This window comes from Selaginella moellendorffii, unplaced genomic scaffold (assembly GCF_000143415.4).
Source record: "Selaginella moellendorffii unplaced genomic scaffold, v1.0 SELMOscaffold_9, whole genome shotgun sequence".
NCBI classification, from domain to species: domain Eukaryota; kingdom Viridiplantae; phylum Streptophyta; class Lycopodiopsida; order Selaginellales; family Selaginellaceae; genus Selaginella; species Selaginella moellendorffii.
Genome location: NW_003314270.1, coordinates 1,261,751 through 1,281,969, shown reverse-complemented (window position 1 = coordinate 1,281,969; position 20,219 = coordinate 1,261,751). Strand labels below are relative to the sequence as shown.

The window sequence follows — 20,219 nt, the reverse complement described above, 5'->3', positions numbered from 1 at the left end:
TAGGGCTCTTCCTCTGCCCTGTCGTGCGGCACATTTTCTCCCATGGACGATCCCGGCGCTCGTGAAGAGGAAGAAAATCCTCCAATCCTTCTGGACTTGCGATCAAGCCGGTGAGAAAAAAATAACTTGATCGCGAAGAACAATAAGGGTTTTACAGTACTGACGCGACTGGGACGACGGACATCCGGCTCACAAAGCTTGGCAGCTCCATCGCGATCACCATAGCTCTCCTCTGGGCAGCCTTGCTCATCCTCAAGTTCCACATCGTCCTGGAGCTCCAGCCCTTCGCTCGGACCTCCCGGGACTGGTCGCCACTCCAGCTCTCGTGCTTCCTGGGGGTCGAGATCGGCCTCCTCACAATCTTCGCGCTCTTCATCCTCCTCATCCCGGCGATGATCCTCACCTGGACCACCGCGCTCCTCTTCGACTACGCTTGCAGCAGAGGCCTGGCCAGGCGGCAGCTCCTCATCCAAGACGGCAACCAGCTCGCCAGGGAGATCGTCTTCGGCACCCTCAAGAGCATCGTCCGAGAAGGCAACTTCATCGCTGTGCTCGTCGCCCTCGGCGTCCTGCTGGGTGCCTTCTTTTCCTCCCAGATCCTTGCCTTCCAGGGAAAAGTTTTCAATTTCTGGTGATCTCGTCCTGCGTTTCTTCTTTTCTTCGTTGGAAGCTTTCAACTTCTGGTGATCTTTCTTCGTGGCTTGAACTGTGAATATACTACACTTTTGTCGTCAAGTTCTTCCCTGCTTTCTATCCTTTTGCCTTCCAGAGTAGTCGAGTTCTTACCTGCTTTTCCCCCCGGTGCCTGTACAAACATAGGCCTTCCTGCCACCCAGAGTACTGAAACTCCTTCGCGAAAAATAATCCCACTGCGCCACCTTTCAGCACTAGCCAGCCAACGTTGCTTTCCGGACTGCGATGTCCAGCCAGAAAGCCCACTGCCCAGACCAGTCCAGGAATCCCCCCAAACCAAAAAACAAATATAAACCCCGACCAAAACTTCCATCCCTGCGCTGCTTGCCAGCTCTACGAGCATCTCGCCGCCACCGCCCAGCCCTACTAAAAGCCATCCCCGTACTGCTGCCACCCCTGGAAAACTAGAATCCAAAACCACTATCATCCCAGCGCCTTCCGCAAGTGAGTCTTCTGCTCTTGATTCAACTTGCTCGGAAACTTGATGTCGAACTTTACTCTGAGATTCCCCTTCCTGCCCGGCTCCTTCGCAATCGGCATCCCCTCGCCACGAACTACCTTCTCGTATCCCGGGTAAACTATGTCCGCTACTGGAATGTTGAGCATCCTGCCGTCTAGAGTCCGGATGGACACCGTCGTGCCGGTGAGAGCGTCGGCCAGCGGCACCTTGTGGACCATTATCAGATCGTTGCCATCTCGCTTGAAAACCTCGTGCGGACGCTCATCGATCACGAACACAAGGTCCGCCGGGACAACGTTTGGCTGCTCGTTGCCTTTCTCAGGGAAAGTGATCTTGGTCCCCTTCTTCCACCCGGGCTTGACGTCGATCGTGAGGATCTCCTCGATGGGCACCGTCTTACTGAGCAAGCGAATGAGTCGTAGGAAAAAAGAGAGAAGTTTTCAAGAGCTCTTTACCCGGAAGCGTCGGCAATGTTCCTTGATATCTTCATCTTCCGCGTGGATCCATTGTAGAGCTCGTCGAGAGAGCACGTAAGCTTGTTCTCTACCGCGGCGGCCTTCCTAGGACCCGAAGAGGGTCCCCCACCATCGCCAAACGATCGGAAGATGCTCTCGCCAAACATGGAGTCGGCAAAGCCCGAGCGCCCCGACCTCCCCATCCCCATCCCGGCAAACGGGCTGGAGTTCCCGAAAAACTCGGCGAAGATGTCCTCGGCGTTCCTGGGATTGAATCGAAAGACGTGCTCGGTCCCGTTGGAGAATCCGGTGGCGCCGCCGCCGCCGCCAGCGCCGGGAGGAGGCACCTGTCCCTTGAGCCCCTCCTCGCCATACTGATCATAGATTGCGCGCTTCTGGGAATCGCTCAGCACCTACAAAGGAGAGGAGGAATCAAAGATTTCCATACCCTAGGCTAGAAATCTGTGAGAAATCTCTGGCGCTCACCTCATAGGCCTCGGAAATCTGCTTGAATTTCGCCTCGGCCTCCTTCTTGTTCTTGGGATTCTTGTCGGGGTGCCATTTCATCGCCAGCTTCCGGTAGGCCTTCTTGAGATCGTCCTCGGACGCGCTCTTGCCCACCTTGAGCACATCGTAGTAATCACACCCCATCGCGGCGCCCGGATTTCACGAATTCCCGCCGCTGCGATGCATACCTGCGCGCTGGCGATCACGGCGGCGTCAAGATCTCGCGATTGCTCGCGCGGGGAGAAACCACGATCTCCGTCGCCGTCGCTTGGACGCTCTAAAAAACCGACCTAGAAAAATCGTCACGCAAAAAAATGAAACTCCTTACCTATAAGGCCCAAAAGATCGATCCCCCGTTCGATTCCCAACCCCCCAAAAAGAAGAAGTCACGGGTTCGATCCCCGGCAACGTCAAGTTCTTTTAGTTTAGTTAAAGAGCTGGTTATGGTAATCTTCTTCGTCTTCCTCTAGCGCGACTTCCTCCGGGGAAGCTCCATGTCCTGGATCGACGTAAACATCTTCCTGCGCGCGCCCACGGCGCTCACCCCCATCTCGCGAAGATCATCGAAGGTTAGCAGCGGAAGAACATCGTCCTCCACCTCGTGCTTCTCGAAGCACTCGGCGTACTTGAGGAGCTCCAGATCGTGGAGCCAGCGGTAGACGCGCTTGAAGCCGCGAGCGCGCTTGAGGCGCTCGCCATCGCTCAAGTTCTCGTCCTGGCCATCCTCGGAGCTCTGCGGGAGAGCCTCTTTGCTGCTCGCATTGATCTTCTGGTTCCTGGTGGTGGTGGTGGCGGTGGTGTTGTCTGGCGATGGCGGCGGCCTCACCTTCCTCGGCCTTCCAGGACGCCGCTTTGGTGGTTTGATCGTCTCCCTCTTTGGAGACGGCGCCTTTCGAGCTCGTCCTCGGCGTTTCGGAGCTCGCTTCTCTTCTTCCTCCTCATCCCCTTCCTCGTCATCGTCCTCCTCTTCTTCCTCTTCGCCATTATACTCGTCTTCTTCTTCGCCACCCTCGGCTTCGATCTCTTTGACTCCATCGCTATCCCCATCTCTAGCTGCTCCATTCGAGACACGATCGCTCGACACCAGGTCCGAGTTATCCCGCGATCTTTTCCGGTCGAGCGTTTTCCTCGGCGAGCTCTCCGCCGGAGTGACACCATCTTGGACGATCTGACGCTTGCGCCGCCGCTGGTATCCCTTGAGCCCGCCGTTGGCGGTAGCTTCGCCACCCTCCCTGAGCAGCTCCTCGCTGTGGAACTCGCTCGTAGCCACTTCTAGAAGCCGGCTCATCTTCGAGTTCCTGTGCTCCTCGCTCTCTCCATCGCTCTTGTGCTGATTTTGGAGCTTCTCCTGATCCATCGGCTCGCGGATTCTCTCCTTTTCTTCCTGTGACTTTTCTCCAGCTTTGTCACTCGTTCCACCGCCGCTGCTTACATCCGGCTTCACCGGAGCTCCATTTTCCTGGCTTGCGAGCGAGTTATCGGGCTCCTTCTTCTTTGCTGGATCGGTGTCGTCCGTGGGCTTTTTCTTCTGCCTCTTAGAGTAGACGTGCTGGATTGGTCTGGGAGCTAACTCCAATGGCTGTTCCACGCTTCCCATTCTTCTGTCACCTATGCAGCTCGTTCTTACACCCTCTTATCCTGCTCAAAAAAAAGTTTGACCCACGAGAAAAAAAAACATAAAGAAAAATTCGGTACCTTTGTGGCAGCATGTAGAACTCTTCTCCCTTCTGCCTAGAAAATAAGGAAAAGGAAAAATACTCCCATAGCCTTAAAATCTATAGTTCTTACCTAGGCCTTGAGCACTTATATGGTCCAGAATATCATAATCTTCTAGCACCTGATTCCACCTGAAAAAAAATATGGTGAAACAAACCATTCAGTTCCTCTCCCGAGATCTCTCTTGTACAAAATCAAAGAAGTGAAAGAAGAAAAACGGCAAGGCTCTTCCAAAAAAACTAGCCTGATTTCTAAGCCAGATATTGCTTGTTTACCTGGTGAGCGAGGAGTTCTTTCGGGAGTATTATCCTCCTACTGGAATTAATTTTCCTGAATAGAAAATCCCTGGAAAGGAAGAAAAACTAATCTTAGAGAAGTGGAAGAAAAACAAAAATCGATCTGCAGGATTCTTGGAAAAATCCAGCCAGCATTCTAAGCTAGCAATTTGCCTCCTTACCTACAAGCGCCAGGAATTCCAGACTAGGCCCAAACTATTATCCTTCTACTGAAAGTATTCTTCGGTTCTCCTGAAAAAACAAAACGCACACACAAGATTAAACATCTAAGCCTCTCTAGCACAAAGCTAGAAACGAAGAAGGAAAAAATCCATCCAACGTTTCGTGTTCCAAGCTAGAAATTGGGCTACTTACTTGCCTGATAGCCGAATGTGGCAATGCACACAGCGCTCGAATGCTCCCCACATTAGGTCCAAAAGTCTCGAGCCTGCGAGACGACGATTTACAAACCTCGGGAATTTCTTAGCGCAGCTACAGCATCTCTCCTAGGTGAGCGCTACAAGGAAGAAAAAAGCTTACCTTGGGGCTCGCCGCGCTCTAGGGACATGGGCGCCTTCGCGCTGACGCTCTCCCCCTCATGTATGCTATTCCGTACAAGAGCATAATTTTGAGCCAGTGGGCATAAACTCCTACAACTTTGGGCCAACTTTAGCTCTACCTTCTAGATCTTTGCGATAAACCAGTGTGTAGAAAAAATCATTACAGAGCTTTCTCTTCTATCCTCCGAAATCCATCTTGGTCGCCACAACACTGAGAGCATTCTCCGCTATGCAAAACCTCGTAAAAAAAGAAAAAAGAGTTAAGAGACAACTGGAGAAAACACGAACCTGGTGAGCGAAGAAGGCAGAGGAGAGGAAGGAATCGCTTTGGCGCGCGGCGAGGCGATGATTTCTTCCAGCGGCTCCACTACATTTGTGGCACTCGTTTCTCGATTGGGCGGGCCAGCAGCTATGTCGGCCGTGCTCGCATCCCCATTTCTCGCGCAGCAAATCCGAGCTCCCGACGTCGGAGCGGCGATTACTACTTCGGATAATTCATGTTGGTCAGATGTCTCGGCTCTAGCAGTGACAACCACTTGCAGCGCGATGAGGCCAACGTGTGAAGCCCAGCAGCAAACAATCCAAAACCAATCGGCTGGTCGTCTCCAAGACGGCTCCAATGCAATCGAAGAAAGCTTTCGTCCCCAAGCTTGACGATGGCGGTGGCGGTGAGGACGACGGTGGCGGCGATGGTGGCGGCGGTGGCGGAGGATGGGGTGGCGCTTCTGGGACGTGCTACTTCTACTTGGATTTCTAAAGAGCAACGAGGAGAACAGCAAGAAGAGGACAAGGCGAAAATGTAAAATATTATTTTTTCCAATTGATCATATTTCTTTGAAAACACGAACCTGGTAAAAGCTTCTCGTCCTCGATCTTGCGAACAGCACAAACGTTGCTCGTTGATGGGGTTGCGACACAAGGAAAACAAGTTAGGGAAAACCGAAGAGAACTCGAACCTGGTAAGATGGAGCTTCTCGTTCTCACCTTCATGTCTAGTTTGTGTCTTGGACCGTTGTTTTCATGATAACAGCGTTGTCCAGTGATCGTCGAGTTTTAGTGTCTTGGATCGTTGGTCGACAAACATTTCTGTCCTGTACTCATCCTCGTCTTCCTATCGTCTTGGACCGTTGTTTTCATGACGCTTGCATCCTTGTTATCGTTGTGAACAGTACCTTGTAGAAAGTTGAACTACACTTTATTTGTTTTGCGTTGTCCAGTGACCATTGCGCCTGTTCAGCAATCACAACTCGTATCATTCTTGTCTACGTTGAGCACGGTGCGAAATTCTCCTTTTAAGACTGTTCTTAATCAAACTGACTTCAATCTTAAGGTCTGGAAACCGAGCGTTGTTTCATCGTTATATTGGCTCCCCCAATTTTGAACTTGCAAGGGTGAAGAGATGTGTGAGCGAGCAGTGCAGCGGCTCGGGCCTGACAGCGTTGTTTGAGTTGTGAGAGTTGCTCTGTTGTGAGCAGTGCGAAAATCTCGTTTAGTTCTGAATCACACTGAATCTTAAGACCCTTGCCAAAGCGAGCGTTGTTTCATCCTTGTCTTGGCACGCAATTTTCACTCCACTCGTTTATTCCCTAGAGCACATACCGTTCTCTCTCGAATCTTAAGACGAGTGTTGTCATCGTTGTCCCGGCTATCATGTCTAAATTTCACTAGTAAGAAACCAGCGTACCTTGAGGAGATGTGCGAGTGCAGCGGCCTCGGGCCTTCCCGGCCAGAGCTCCACAGAGCGACCCCAACCCCGTGTTTCACTCCAGAAATGATGTACCCTAAATGACAGGACTAAAGAAGATTCTGTTAAAACAGCTGTCGCCGTTTAAAGAATATTGATTTAAGAGTCCAGCGAATATTCTTAATACATTAACAAATACTAGCAAAACTCCCAGCTACGCTTCTTGTTTATTCTTGATATTTTAGTAATTTCAAAAATTTGAAATCATAATTGTAATTTTTAACATAATAATAATTATAACATACATAGTTAACATACCATAATATATTATTTATATTAAAAATCCCTTTTACAAATATAACATAATAAATAATATAATAAATTTAACACATAACATAATATAACATTTCAAACTCTAAGTGCTGAGTGATCTTCTATAAATGAAATTGCTCACTGTGGGATCCCATGGCCAAATGAGTTATTTAGATATTGAGACTTGGTAACTAATTTGTTTTATTTGAAGTCTCTATATAATTGATCTACAATTTTTCATCTTAATAAAAAATGTGTTTCTTAAATACACTAAAATATAATGATTTTAAAAATAAATATTTAAAACTCACTTAAACTATATACATCTTGTAAATTTAAAAAATATAACCATTTTTATAGAGTTTTGTTTTTCATCTCTTTAAACTAAAAGTTATGGAATTGTATGATACTGAGTGAAAGAAATTACCTTAATGTGTTATATTTTTTAAAACACTTTTAAAATTTTACATATTTATCTTTGATATTCCCTTTTTTCTAATACTTATATTCTTACATTTTGAGAGTAATATTTAAAATTAGAAGTATTCTATTATATATCATTAGCATTATTTTTGTATGTGTTTTTATATAGAGAGAATGCTAATGTCAAATAGGTTCTTATCTCTCTATATATTTTTATTTAAAATTAAGTCTTTATTACAATATTATAAAGGCTGAAATTTTATAATGCTAAAAGAATGGTAAGGTTTTACTCTATACTGGGGTATTGATGATATATAATTTTTTTTTTCTAAAAAATAAATATACTAGAAAATTCATAAATGGTATATAGATAGATTTAATATAATTAAAGTTAGACGATGAATGGCATTTCTTTAGATGGTTCTTGTTCTAATTTTGTCTCAATGATATTTATACCTTATTATTTTTGTCATGTATTATTGCAATGTAAGAAAAAAATGTTAGAATATTTATGATATTACATAAATCTTAGACTATATCTGAGCCAATTGAAAACTCAATGTGTTCAATCATTGTATTAATAGTCTTATAAATTTGTATATAATTTTTTTGATAATATGAAAAAAGAGAAATCTCATAAGTGAAGCTGGGAGTGTCATGTACATTTCAGTTGTTTAGTACTTTTGAAAAGTTCCATATTTGGCGCTTTCATTGTTTCTTTATATTTGAAAAGTTAAGAAACATATATATATATATATATAAGCATAAAATTTAATAGGTGGTATGTTATAAGTTTTGAAAGTGAAGGTATGGCAAAGCATACCTGATTGTAAGAAGAAGTTGAACCTTTTTGTACCATGATTTTTTAATATATAATCTGTAATTATATTAACCTCGAAGGAGATGAACATTGGTATTCAATGGTATTCACCAATGGCAAATCAAGATTGTAAACATCTATCACTTTGGTGTCAGTACTATCATCTTGAATCACTAACATAGCTTTGCAATTTCTTGAGATTACCCAGATGTTCTTTTGGCAGTTTGTTCAGCAAAGCATTAGCTTGTATTTATCTGCTAGAGAAGTGTTCACCACATTGAGCCAATGTCCACATGTTATTGCCTCAACAGTCCATACATGTTGGGGTTGTAGAATTGTTTATAGTGTACAAAGTAGTTGCAATAAAATTATATTCATCTCTTTCCAAGACAAATCTTGAGCTGATAAAACAAGTGTTGATCTGAAGAAGCAATCACCATCTTTCATAACCATTTTATTGTCATTGATGACAAATGTAGGATAATATCAACAATAGTAGAGGTCATCCACTAGATTGTATATCTTGGCTATCGGATGCATCCCTATATAAGCACCACCCATTGGCCATCCATAGCCACATATGCACACAACTTTCGAAGATATAGCATTAATGCCAAAGAACTCCATCAATTCATGTGTAAATTAAAATAGGATTTGTTGCTAAGAGCTTGACATAGAAATCCTCTTGTGTACTATAATCATCCATTTTTTCTTAGCACTTCTGGGATTGAATGATCAAGACTTCTTTCCCATGATTGAGAAACAATATTACCACTAGTATACCTTCAATCAATTTTTGTATAGAACAATTGTCATAAAACTTGGCACTAAAGACAAGATTCCTCTACACTTTATTCACTTTATACATTTGCCTGTGGGCTGATAGTGGCACTCACAAGAGGCACCAATACCCTCGTATAATATGATAATCAATGTTGTTGTTGCCATGGTTGAAGAACCTATTTGCCTTGAATTCAAGAGATAGACTATTCATCTCACCACCAATGCTACCCATTACACACTTCATAGATCATTCCATGTACTATTAGAAAAGTTACCTACTTGATCACATCTTAACTTTCTTGACATTGATTTGCTCTAGTTATGACAAACTTTTCTTTTGCTATAGCAATTCTTTAACACTACCTACCTGTATTCAATGTATCTCTCACATTCTTGTTGATGCCCATACCCAAAAATTAGGTTGGAGAGCATAACTTTATATAGGGATATTTTTCCTTTCCCTACTTCAGAAGCTCTCCAACTCTAATGTTTGCTCTCAAAGATATTAATTGTTGGTGTAAGTGCAATGTCATCAAGTAGTTGATCTTAGGAAATACAACATTTGAATATGACAAGAAAAGAAAATGAGAGAAAACTTATATGGAGAATATAATGGCTCTACTAAAACATTTGAACTTCCCACCATGCAAGCTAACATTCCATTTATGGAACGCATTCAATTGGTACTTTGTTCCTTTCATGCCACTATATATGCATCTCATTTGCCTTTGCCTCATGCTCCTTTGTAATTGGTGCATCTATCCATTTTTGACAAAGTTGTTTAAACTCGTGATAAACATTAGACTTGACACATTAGCAATGTTTGTTGATATTCTTTGTTCAATGAAACTCATAACTCTTCTCTCTACCTTGTAACTTTTATCACCTCCAAATACTTATCGTATATCCAACTAATTAGCACTAATAGCATCTGCTATGAAACCACAGAAGTTGAGTTTCTTCCCAGTTGGTTGTTCAACAATTTTAGATATATATATCCAAAAAATAATTTGATCTTGGAAATCCTAAACCTTGAATTTGGTTATAGCTATAGTCAAGTTGCATTGCAACCTATAGAAAGAATGGTTATAACATAGGTCAATATGGAATCCTTAATAAATAAAAAAACCACTTACTTCTGATCATAAACATGGGCTTCCATTGTTGACTAGCTTAAAACTCATTCTATGTGGTCAAAAGAGATTTAGGAATTAGTCAAATCTCCGTCTCCATCCATATCCATTCATTTTACAAGGTCCACACTAAAAACAGGACCAAGGGTGGATATCTTAAAGATGAAAGGGCATTAATTGTTCGAAATCACTTGACCAACGAATAAGATTCCATGAATAAACTCATAGAGACATTTTCTCTTTAGCTCCAAAATCACATCCAATCCAAATTGAAGCTTTCTATCTCACCCTTCTCGCATTTAGTTCTTAATTTTGCCAAAAAAAAAAAAAGTTTCTAGTGACAAAATAGAGTTAAGTACACCTCTTATGTATTAAAACTCCTTCAATTCCAACCATAATGATTGATTGCCAAAATGCTTTATCCACCACTTCAAAAACTAATCTAGAAGGAATGCACCTACTTGTTTAGGAAGTTATGTCAAAAAGCTCATCTTCTTCACTTTCATCATTAGAGAAAATAACAACTTCATTCTTCACACCTTGCACAATTGGCTATAAAATTAATGCATTCTCCTCTAAAGATTTTGTAATTAAAATCTCCTAACTTGTACATTTATTAAGATCTCATTGAATCCCATTCTTTCCCACACCATTGTCGAGAAGAATGAATTTTTCTATTTGATTACCTTTATCACAACATATATTCTCTAAACTAATTGATTTCGGCTTTAGCTTGAATCTTTTGTAAAGAAAGCTTTCTTTTATAACACTCTTAGAGAAAACAATTAAAAGCTCTTGATTGAACTTCAAGTAGAATTCTTTTATATCTTCTCCTTCCTTAAGCACTTAGAAAAACTTTAGGGAGAAATTGACAAAAAAAAACAAAGATATTCTTTTGTATTATGAGCTTTAATTAGTTGTGTCCTTGCAAATTTTCACAACCATTTAGAATCTAGAAAGATATGAGAATCTTAAAGAGCCACCATATTAATTGTATAATTGATTATGAAAAGAATAATACTATTGAAATGAATTGAAATGAGAGGCACTGATTAATCATAAGAGTTGTAACATTGATAGTTTATTTTCCCTCTCATGTCCATGCAATCTTCCCTTCAAAAGAGTTTCATTCTTTTGTGACAAGTGAGAGAGAGTCAAGCTTGGAAAGGTTGTGTTGTGTGCAAATGCTACAACTCTTATAATTAATTGGTGCCTCTTGCTCATAATCCCATTCATTTCAATAGTATTATTCCTCTCACAATCAATTACATATATCTTAATATCTAAAGTATTGAATAATTGTCTCTTTGAAAAGAACACGTCAAATTTATGTTCATAGTGGATTTGTCTAATAAATATATCTTACCATTTGAAAAATTAAAGTATTGTTAAAAAATTGATATATCACTAGAATCTAGGAAGCAATCGTCATTAAAGAGAATGAAAATTATGACTATTGGTCATGACTATTGATCATGACCATTGATCATGACCGTTAATTTTTAGGGTTTTATAGCTAGGGTTTGAGGAAGGAAGGGCAAGAGAAAAACACTCTCACAATATGCTTCAAGATGCTTCTCAATCATGACACTAAATGCTCTTCAAGACACTAAAAAGACACTCCTCAATCAAAATATACCTCTTAATCTCCCTATGTGCTTTTTTTCCATCTCCCCATTTCTTGCTCCTAACTTGCTAGCAACTTGCATCTCACAGCTACTTTGCACTTGAATGATCAATTTGGTAGTGAACCAATCTTCCCAACATATCAGATTCTGGGTTTTTTTTTTTCCTTGTTGTTCCCTTGGTGCTGTAAGATCAGTTCGACAACAAACCGATCTTCCCAGTGCCAAGGGAACTGCTTCTTTTCTTCTTTTTTCTTCCCCTTGGTGTTGGAAGGTTGGTTTGGCAACAAACCAATCTTCTTAGTGTTAAGGGAGCTATTCCTTTTCGTTTTTCTTTTGTTTTCTTGGCACTGGAAGATTAGTTTGCCTGGAAGATTGGTTTGCTACTGAACCAATCTTCCTAGTGCCAAAGGACCTATTTCTTTTCTTTTTTTTTTTGTTCCTTTGGTGCTGGAAGATTGGTTCGGTATCAAACCAATCTTCCCAACACCAAGGGAGCTACTTCTTTTCCTTTTTTTTTGTTCCTTTGGTGCTGGAAAATTGGTTCGGCAGCAAATCAATCTTCCTAACACCAAGGAAATCAATCCTATTTTTCTTCAAAACTTTTTTTAATGTTTACTCAAGTGTTTTTGTCATTTTTATATGGACATATAAATCATGCCACAATAGAAGAAGCATGTCAGTCAACCATTCTCTAGGAAAACGACTAAATCATTGTGCTAAATTCACTAGGGACACTTCACAAGTTCAAGGAGCTACTTTAGAGGAAGACTATGGTGGGAGCAGTGGTGTCCAGATCCAAGCATGGTTGATCCTGATCCAAGTGTCAGCATGCAGAAGCCAAATGGTTCTAGAGAGGGTGGAAATGTAGAACCTATCGATAGTGTAGGAGAAGCTGCTAGTGGTGGTGGAAATAAGGCATCTAGTGCCATAGGTGGTAGGGCCGATTTTGGTGGTGGAAATGAGGCATCTAGTGCCATAGATGGTGGGGCAAATCTTGGTGGTGGAAATGGTGGACATGTTACTGCTATTGAAGGTCACAAAAATGAGGTGGAAACTATGCTAAAGGCTAACATAATCTTGAATGAGCAAGTATGTGAGACTATTATCTAGGCTCAAGAACAAACTATCAGTAGGGTGTTAGGTGAAATGGGTTGGAAAGGACTCCAACATTTTCAAATTCCCCTTTTTAAGCAGAGCCACTAAGTGCACTCAGCCTACACCTTCAACATGGCTATTTATACCTCTTTCACAGAGGTTGGATTTGGATACACGATTGGATCATTTATTGTATTGTCATCATTTCCCGGAACAAATCTCATAGACATGGTTACTCGCGAGACAAGTAGACTTGGGATTAGATATGGCAAAGGAAATTTCAAGAGTTTAATACTTTGATGGTATACCACAAGGAGACACAAGCTTTTGTAGGCCAGATGTTCTTCCTTATTGATGGAAACCACCGATGGTTAGTATTTTGGAGGTGTATCCAAGAGAAGTTTTAAGATAATGATGAGTGACATATTTATGTTCTAGTGACACTTGTGGAGCCAAAGGATTGAAACCAAGTTATGAGGCTTAACTTGGCATGTCACAAGATCAACATGTAAGAATCCCTTACTAGTAACCTTTGTTCTCACCAATTATATTACAGGCTTAATCAGTTTTCTTTCCAAGCACATACCTTGGTCTATGATATCAAGCACCTTCGATATATTGGCATGCTTTCTCTCAAGGAAATCCAAATGCTGTATAGTCATGAGGTTATGGAAGCAGTTCAAGAAAAGCTTGTAGCACATAAAGGCCAAGAGTTGCTTACTTGGTATTAGGTGTCTATGGATTTTTTGGTTGTGGTCTGAGCAAAGATATCTTTTTCTTGCATGAACTTATGTTTTCTACTCACAAATTTCCTTTTAGCCAATTGTCAAGGCGGAGCAAAACTCATACTTAAAGATTACGCAAGTGATGAATGAGGGGCAAAAGAATCTTGAACTACAACAAATTAAGTAGTGGATTTTGAACTCGAAGAAGTCAAAGGTGAAGAAGTTACTTGTGATTGCGGACATCCGAAATGATAAAGATTTGCTAAATTGCATTGCAGAGATATGCTCTCGCCAACTGTTTTTCTCATGCCACATGGCATATAGGTATATTGCAAGAAATTGACTTTATTTAATGATGGCTCTTTTGTAGGTATTTAAATCATTGCCCAAGTGCTCCAATGTACACAACAAGTGTTTTTCTCAAGCTCTTAACTAGTGGGAAGAAGCTTGGTATATATGAGCCAAAGTTCCATTGTCCCATTGCACGAGAGTGAAAACTTTGTCTATTGTACTTGGAGTTGTGGAGGCAAATGCCATCGTCACCTTTTGAGCTCGATCTCTACCTCAAGTGTCATCTAAGTTTGATGAATAAAGCTTCCTAGCAGTAACTTATGTTTCTACTTTATTGTAAAGGCACTTTTGGAGGGAGTGGAGATGCCTCAAGACATGGACTAGATTCATATTGAGCAAACCGAAAAGGAACAAGTGGAGAACTCAACTGAAAACTCTCCTACCCCATCTCATTCTACAATAATTGTTTATTCCCCAGATCCTACTGCCACTATTTGTCCAGCCTTGATTGCTCGAAATGTACGAAGGCAGCTCTATAATGAGGATGTCCAAGATAGTAAAAACTTGATTTCCAATGACCTTGCTTATTGTAATTTGGTTGTAATTGTTAGAGAAATCAACCAACACTCTATACACTAACGTACAAATGCATTCTTTCCATCCCTCCCCACTACTACAGAGGATGACCTCCAAGAGTTATCTTCATCGACTTCACACAAACATGTATGGAAAAAAAACATATATTAACTTTAATATTTCCTAGTTTTGAGCTCTATCCAAGTTTGCCCTCTTTCTCTAACAAGAAGTGTTGGCAACGTGGAAATAGTTATTGGGGACTACTTTCAACTTTCCAACAACATGAGATAAGAGTCTTTTATGTTCTATAGATGGATGTAAGGATTGAGAATGAACAATACCTTCAGCATTGACCTTGTGTTCTTCAACTTGCCTAATGGGTTATCACCTTTACAAGGCGACACTCCATCCTAAACATCTTTTGACTAAACTATATTTCTCAAGTAGTAGATGTGGCATGCAAGATGTTGCGATATGAGGGTATTATGCTAGTCATTCTTCCCCATTCTTTATTTTAGGGAGGTTTTCTTGCAACGATGGTGGAGAATGATAACTTTAGATTGGTTGAGTTTGCATCAAGCTATCTATTCTTAAACATCCCAGTCGAAACAAAAGGAATAGGTGGCCAAATCCAAAAGGTTTGCATTTCCTTGTTTCTCATATCTTAAATTGATTGCCTCTTTTCACTGTAAGTTTTAGCATGGAACTACTATACTCTTTGTTACTATTTTTGCCATCACAGTATTACATGAGCTTATGAGCATGTAAGTTTGGAATTGCTAGGATATGATAGCTCAACAGACATCATCCCAAATGTCATTGATAAAGACCATCACATAAAGTTCCTTGGCTATTGACACTATTCACCAAAAGCCAAGCAAATCTTCCTAGAGTTGTTTTGTCCTTTCAAAAAGATTGTGCTTAATGTTATGGTAAGTTTTGGTTTAATGGTGCTATCGGCTAAAGAGACTGGCCATACAATTTTTGCACTAAAGAAGGAGAGTGCATTTGAAGGTGTTCTTGGGACATTTGATAACAGGTAATAATAAAGTATAAATTTCTTATTATAGTAATTCTATCATGGTTGTGTATATTAGGTGGATTAATGACATGGGCTATAATTTGTCATATTATGCTGAAGTAATGGCACAAGCTCACATACAACAAAAGCTCACAGTTAAAGAGCATAATACTATACAAACTCCTCCTTTTATGGATGTGGATGTCAAGGAAGACTAAAATTTTTTTTGTCAAATTTTTTAGTGGTATTATACAATTTCTTCTTTGACTCATGATATTTGTTTTCTTATTAGACTTATATTATTTAGCTTTTTCTTAGAATGAAAATATGTCTTAAGTTTTGAATAGAATGATTAGTTCATCTCGAACCAATCATTTGAACATCAACATTTGTATTTGGTGGACTATATTGACTTTTATTGACTTTTATTGACTTAAGTTAGCTAAAAAATTACCCAACCCCTTCATTAGTTTGTACTGATTTACAAAAACGGAATGGTTTTTGGGCAAAATGATCAACAAATCAGCCATTGAAAAAGTCTAAAAAATTTTATGGAAAATTTTCCATCCTAAACAAGAATGACTCTTAATTTAAGAATACAAACTTTTAAGACTCAACCAACTTCCTCCTACTTACAACTTCACATAAGTTTATTTTAACATTAATTCTTATGATTTAACAACATGCTTAAGCATTAAAAATCATGCCTATATTTTTTACATCCAACAAAAATGTAAATGAATACCCAAGACTTGATTATGAAGACAATATCTTCAAATATCCATATTACATTAACACTCTTCTTTAATCACCTTCAAGATCTAATATGAAACTAAAACACTAACAAGAAAAAGGATATGAAAAATCAAGGTCTAAGGAAAATTCTTCATCACTTAACATAACAATGCCACTTCCACTAACACAAGTGCTAGTAATATCAATACCTCAACTTTACACCTTCTCCATCCAACAATCTACTCCAAATATTAATGAATCAAATGACAAGTTATTGCAAATGAATGCTATATCCTTTTCCAACACCTCAATAGGCAAACTTAAGGAACCAAATTAAACTAAGCATAATGGATCACCATTGAGAACCAAGTAAAAACTACTTTGATGTTATTATTTATAAGTTCACTATCAACCACTTTAGGGTTGATCATTGTTTAATCAAGCAACTTCATAAACACATTGCTCACTATCATATGGATATGATATAAAAATCACAATGACTTGATCATCAATTGAGCAACACTACGAGCAATACCCATGTCACTATTATAAAGGTTTATATGAGTTTCAAGTGCCAACTTAATTTGATACAATGCAATATAAATGCCACACCCCATCGATAGAGATTTACAACATTTAACACCACCAACTTTGTTCACAACATAAACAAGTTTATGCCACTCTCTTTTTGACCAAACTCAAAACTAATTTAATACCAAGCTACTCAAGGAGCACTAGCTCCTTAGAAAAGAATTGAGCATTGTAACCCAAATCTTCAATAGCAAACATAGACAAAATAGTTTAGTGTTTCACTGCTATCAATCCCATGACTCACCACTTGTAAGACCATCATATCCAATATACATCAAGATAGGGACTCTTGTTTACATGATGTGAACACAAATAATGAGTCATATTTCATTATAAATCATTTTTCCAAATAGAGGAAATGACTTACATGTTTGATCTTTCATCTCTGACAATTTTCTTTTCGAACTCAACTTGACTAAACCTCAAATTTGCATTTGCACTGCCTTCAATCTAATCTAAGAAAAATTTATAAGAGAGCACAACAATGACTACTTGAATCATCAGACTAATCCCTACAATTTTGATTAATCCACTCATAATCATGCCTAGAAAAGATCCACTAGTGCCATGTTAAACAGCTACAAACCAGCCTATTCACCACTCAGAACAAACCCAAAGAAGGTTTATTTTAACCCATGGTACATAGAACAACTTATAGAACCACCAATAGGCTAATATTAATTCTACTAACTCAAAGTGTATCCTTGAGTTGCTAATGTGCCTCACTCACTCACCCAAACACAAACTCATGCAAACAGAACATCTTAATCCAACCTATAAACCAAAGTGCAAGCTCATATAATATAGTACAAACAAGGCAACCAAAATCTATACCCAATGAATGAATGTGAAGTCTTAGCACCCAAATGTATACCCATTTAGATCATCATTTTTGTTTCTGTGTATGCAATGAGACTAATTGCCCAATCTCATTGGATAGTACTCACTGAGACTCATCATTTGATACCAAATGTAGCACACGTGGTACTCTATAGTGATTTACTATAGGATAACCATGAAGCAAAACATAAACCCTCTATGTGCAATGTGTTATATGCCACATGCCATATGCCATGTGTCCAAGGATAGCAAAGTGAAACCTGAGTTTCAGGGCCTTAAGCCACTAAATGAAGGTATGGAGCTAAACTCCCAAGCTTACAACTAAGGAGCGAAAGAACCGGAACATAGAGTGACTCTTGAGTGTTCAACCCATGAACAAAGAGACAGGAATATAGAGTGACTTGAAATAGTCCTAGAGCTTCCAACATCCCAATGTTAGGACTAGCATGCAAAATGGAGCCAAATAGAGTTTGATGCTATTTCAGTATACTAGTGATATAACGCGAGGATATAGATACTCTACTAGCTAGTATGGTGTGAAACTTAAGCTTAGACCTAAGCTGGACACAAAACAAGGATAAGCACACAAGCGGGAGCTAAACTCCATCTTAGGTTAGTCAAGTATGCCCAACTTACCCACTATCCCTACTATACATTTGAAACCCCCTATAGCCTCTGCCCCCCCCTTGAGGAACACATGCTGTGGGCTTTCACTTTTAGCCACCTTTAGTACTAAGAGTTAGTCTCTGGGACTAACTTGAAACTTACTAAATATAAAATGGCACTTGATTATGAATTTTAACATGGGACAAACACCATTGTGTTCAAGACAATCTTTACATTCCGTAGATATACCAAATTAGCAAATCTAGACACTTTCCATAAATAATAATTAGGACCGAACAAGACCAACATATAGAGTATGATAGCAAGGGTGTTTGGCAAACATAATAAACTACCTCTGGCAATATTGAAGAACTAACCTCAATAAGCAAGGGTTCTTATCAAGTCAATGCAAGACAGAGCAAAAGAGAATTAAAAACCAAGCCAAATATTCTCAGCAAGAAAATATATAGGAGTTCCTATCTTATATTCATCTGGCTAAGTACAAATGTTAAACCAAATTTACTAATACTGGGTTTAAAAGGAAATTAGCAATACTAACCTCTTACTGTCATGGCAGTAAGGAAAGAATATCCAAAAGGATTAGTCAATAGATGACTTTCGATACCCATAGTTACATTCGCAACAACAACCCACAATATCCCCCTCATCACATCCATAAGCTAAACTTTACAATGCAAAAGTTAATGAAAAATATATCTATATCAATCCAAAAGCTAAGCACAACAAAACTATGTTTAACAAGTAATCTCCAAATGATCCTCTATAAATTAATATTTTATAGCAAGATGTAGCTTACTTCATAACAAATATAAGAAAATCATCAATGATTTATATTTCCCAACGTACACCTATAAACATTTGACTTTAAACTTCTCAAAAGGTTACCTAACCCAATACTATTCAAACCCAAGAACATTTAACTTTAAATATCCCAAAACCCTTAACTAATTACAAAAAAAGGTGCATTTTTCTTTATAAATTCTTTCCTTTTATATTTAACTCTTATGGATCATCTCTTAAATTGTTCTCTTTAGTTACTTACAATTCACCACGCTTCTTTGTAAATTTATATCTTCATAAACAAAAGCTAAGAGTCACAATTCTCTTGAGAACCCCGGTCTCTTAACACTCTACCAAGTCGAGTGTAGCTGGGTCGAGCCTAGCCAAAGGCAAACTAGACCTACCAAATATCAATCTCAACATATGATGTGATTCCTTTAACCAATTAATAAAGTTAGACCCTAAATATAAAATTTTGAGTTTAAACTTCCCAAGAAGTCTAAACTCAAGAGATTACAAAATCCACAAGAATTTAACAACTTCAATATTAATTATTAACTCTTTCTCTTATAAAACTAGTATAATTCACGACTAAATTATTTTTTAAAGAAAAGAAAAAGCTCAACCTCTACTAAGCAATCTTATATAGAATAAAATTAGCTCAACTTGCTACTTAATTCATTTGAATGCTAATATAATTATTAACTAGTAAATGCATGAATACCAATAATACAAAGCTACAACCAAATGATCAACAATATTTGCATTGATATTAATAAAACTCAATATTAATCTTATGAAGAGACATTTCATTTCACTCAAATCTCAACATTAATAATGTTAATGATAGAGCATCACTTCAATGCCACCAACACTATAACAAAGCTAGAAAAAAGTAAGAACAAATCACCACTCAAAACTCTTTAACAACCAAGTTAACCAAAGTCGAAAATACTTTATTCATTATCTAAGATCAATCCTTCAACAATACTAAACTACAGATAACACATCATCAAAGAGTGATTCACCATGTCCAAGACTCAATGAAATCCAACACTATAAACTAAACGCAACTAATTGATATCAACAGAAGTAACATGCTAATATAGGAAAACCATGTAAGTTTAATGATATAATCCTCTATAACACCATCCAAAGAAGCAAGCCTATCATTGCTAAATCATCATTGAACAAAGCAAGTGTCAGTAGTTCTTGACAAAGTTTATAAATAATCACTAGTCACAAAGCAACCAATAATTATTTGTCAACTCACCTTCACAAGACCCAAACATTAAACTCATATCATCAAATCATACACTTATCTAACAAGAAAGTAACACCCCAAATACGAGATATAAGAATATGGATAAATACAAATTAAATGACCACTCAAATCCAATTGTACAACAATAAATTATAAGCTCCTAAGTTTGGACTTCCCAGGAGGTCACCCAGCCCAGTACTACTCAAACCTAAGGACACTTAACTC

General features: G+C 39.1%; 2 protein-coding genes across 4 annotated transcripts; both read right to left on the bottom strand.

The window, feature by feature from the left end:
* Positions 1–111: 111 nt before the first annotated feature.
* LOC9630921 (dnaJ homolog subfamily B member 13) lies at positions 112–2,429 on the bottom strand. The gene is made up of 3 exons (XM_002967576.2): positions 2,095–2,429; positions 1,609–2,021; positions 112–1,552 (listed from the first exon to the last, which is right to left on the bottom strand). The coding sequence occupies exons 1-3, from the start codon at positions 2,257–2,259 to the stop codon at positions 1,117–1,119; spliced, it is 1,014 nt and encodes a 337-aa protein (XP_002967622.1). The 5' UTR covers positions 2,260–2,429; the 3' UTR covers positions 112–1,116.
* Positions 2,430–2,494: 65 nt separating this feature from the next.
* On the bottom strand, positions 2,495–6,450 carry LOC112345523 (cilia- and flagella-associated protein 251-like). 3 transcript variants are annotated; one of them, XM_024672422.1, is made up of 9 exons: positions 5,515–6,450; positions 4,955–5,419; positions 4,647–4,904; positions 4,482–4,598; positions 4,289–4,358; positions 4,107–4,176; positions 3,904–3,962; positions 3,811–3,846; positions 2,495–3,753 (listed from the first exon to the last, which is right to left on the bottom strand). In XM_024672422.1, the coding sequence occupies exon 9, from the start codon at positions 3,710–3,712 to the stop codon at positions 2,582–2,584; it is 1,131 nt and encodes a 376-aa protein (XP_024528190.1). In that variant the 5' UTR covers positions 3,713–3,753; positions 3,811–3,846; positions 3,904–3,962; positions 4,107–4,176; positions 4,289–4,358; positions 4,482–4,598; positions 4,647–4,904; positions 4,955–5,419; positions 5,515–6,450; the 3' UTR covers positions 2,495–2,581. The 3 variants fall into 3 exon arrangements, with proteins under 3 accessions (XP_024528190.1, XP_024528192.1, XP_024528191.1); XM_024672424.1 differs by having other exon boundaries at positions 3,811–3,842; XM_024672423.1 differs by having other exon boundaries at positions 4,482–4,554.
* Positions 6,451–20,219: the final 13,769 nt, after the last annotated feature.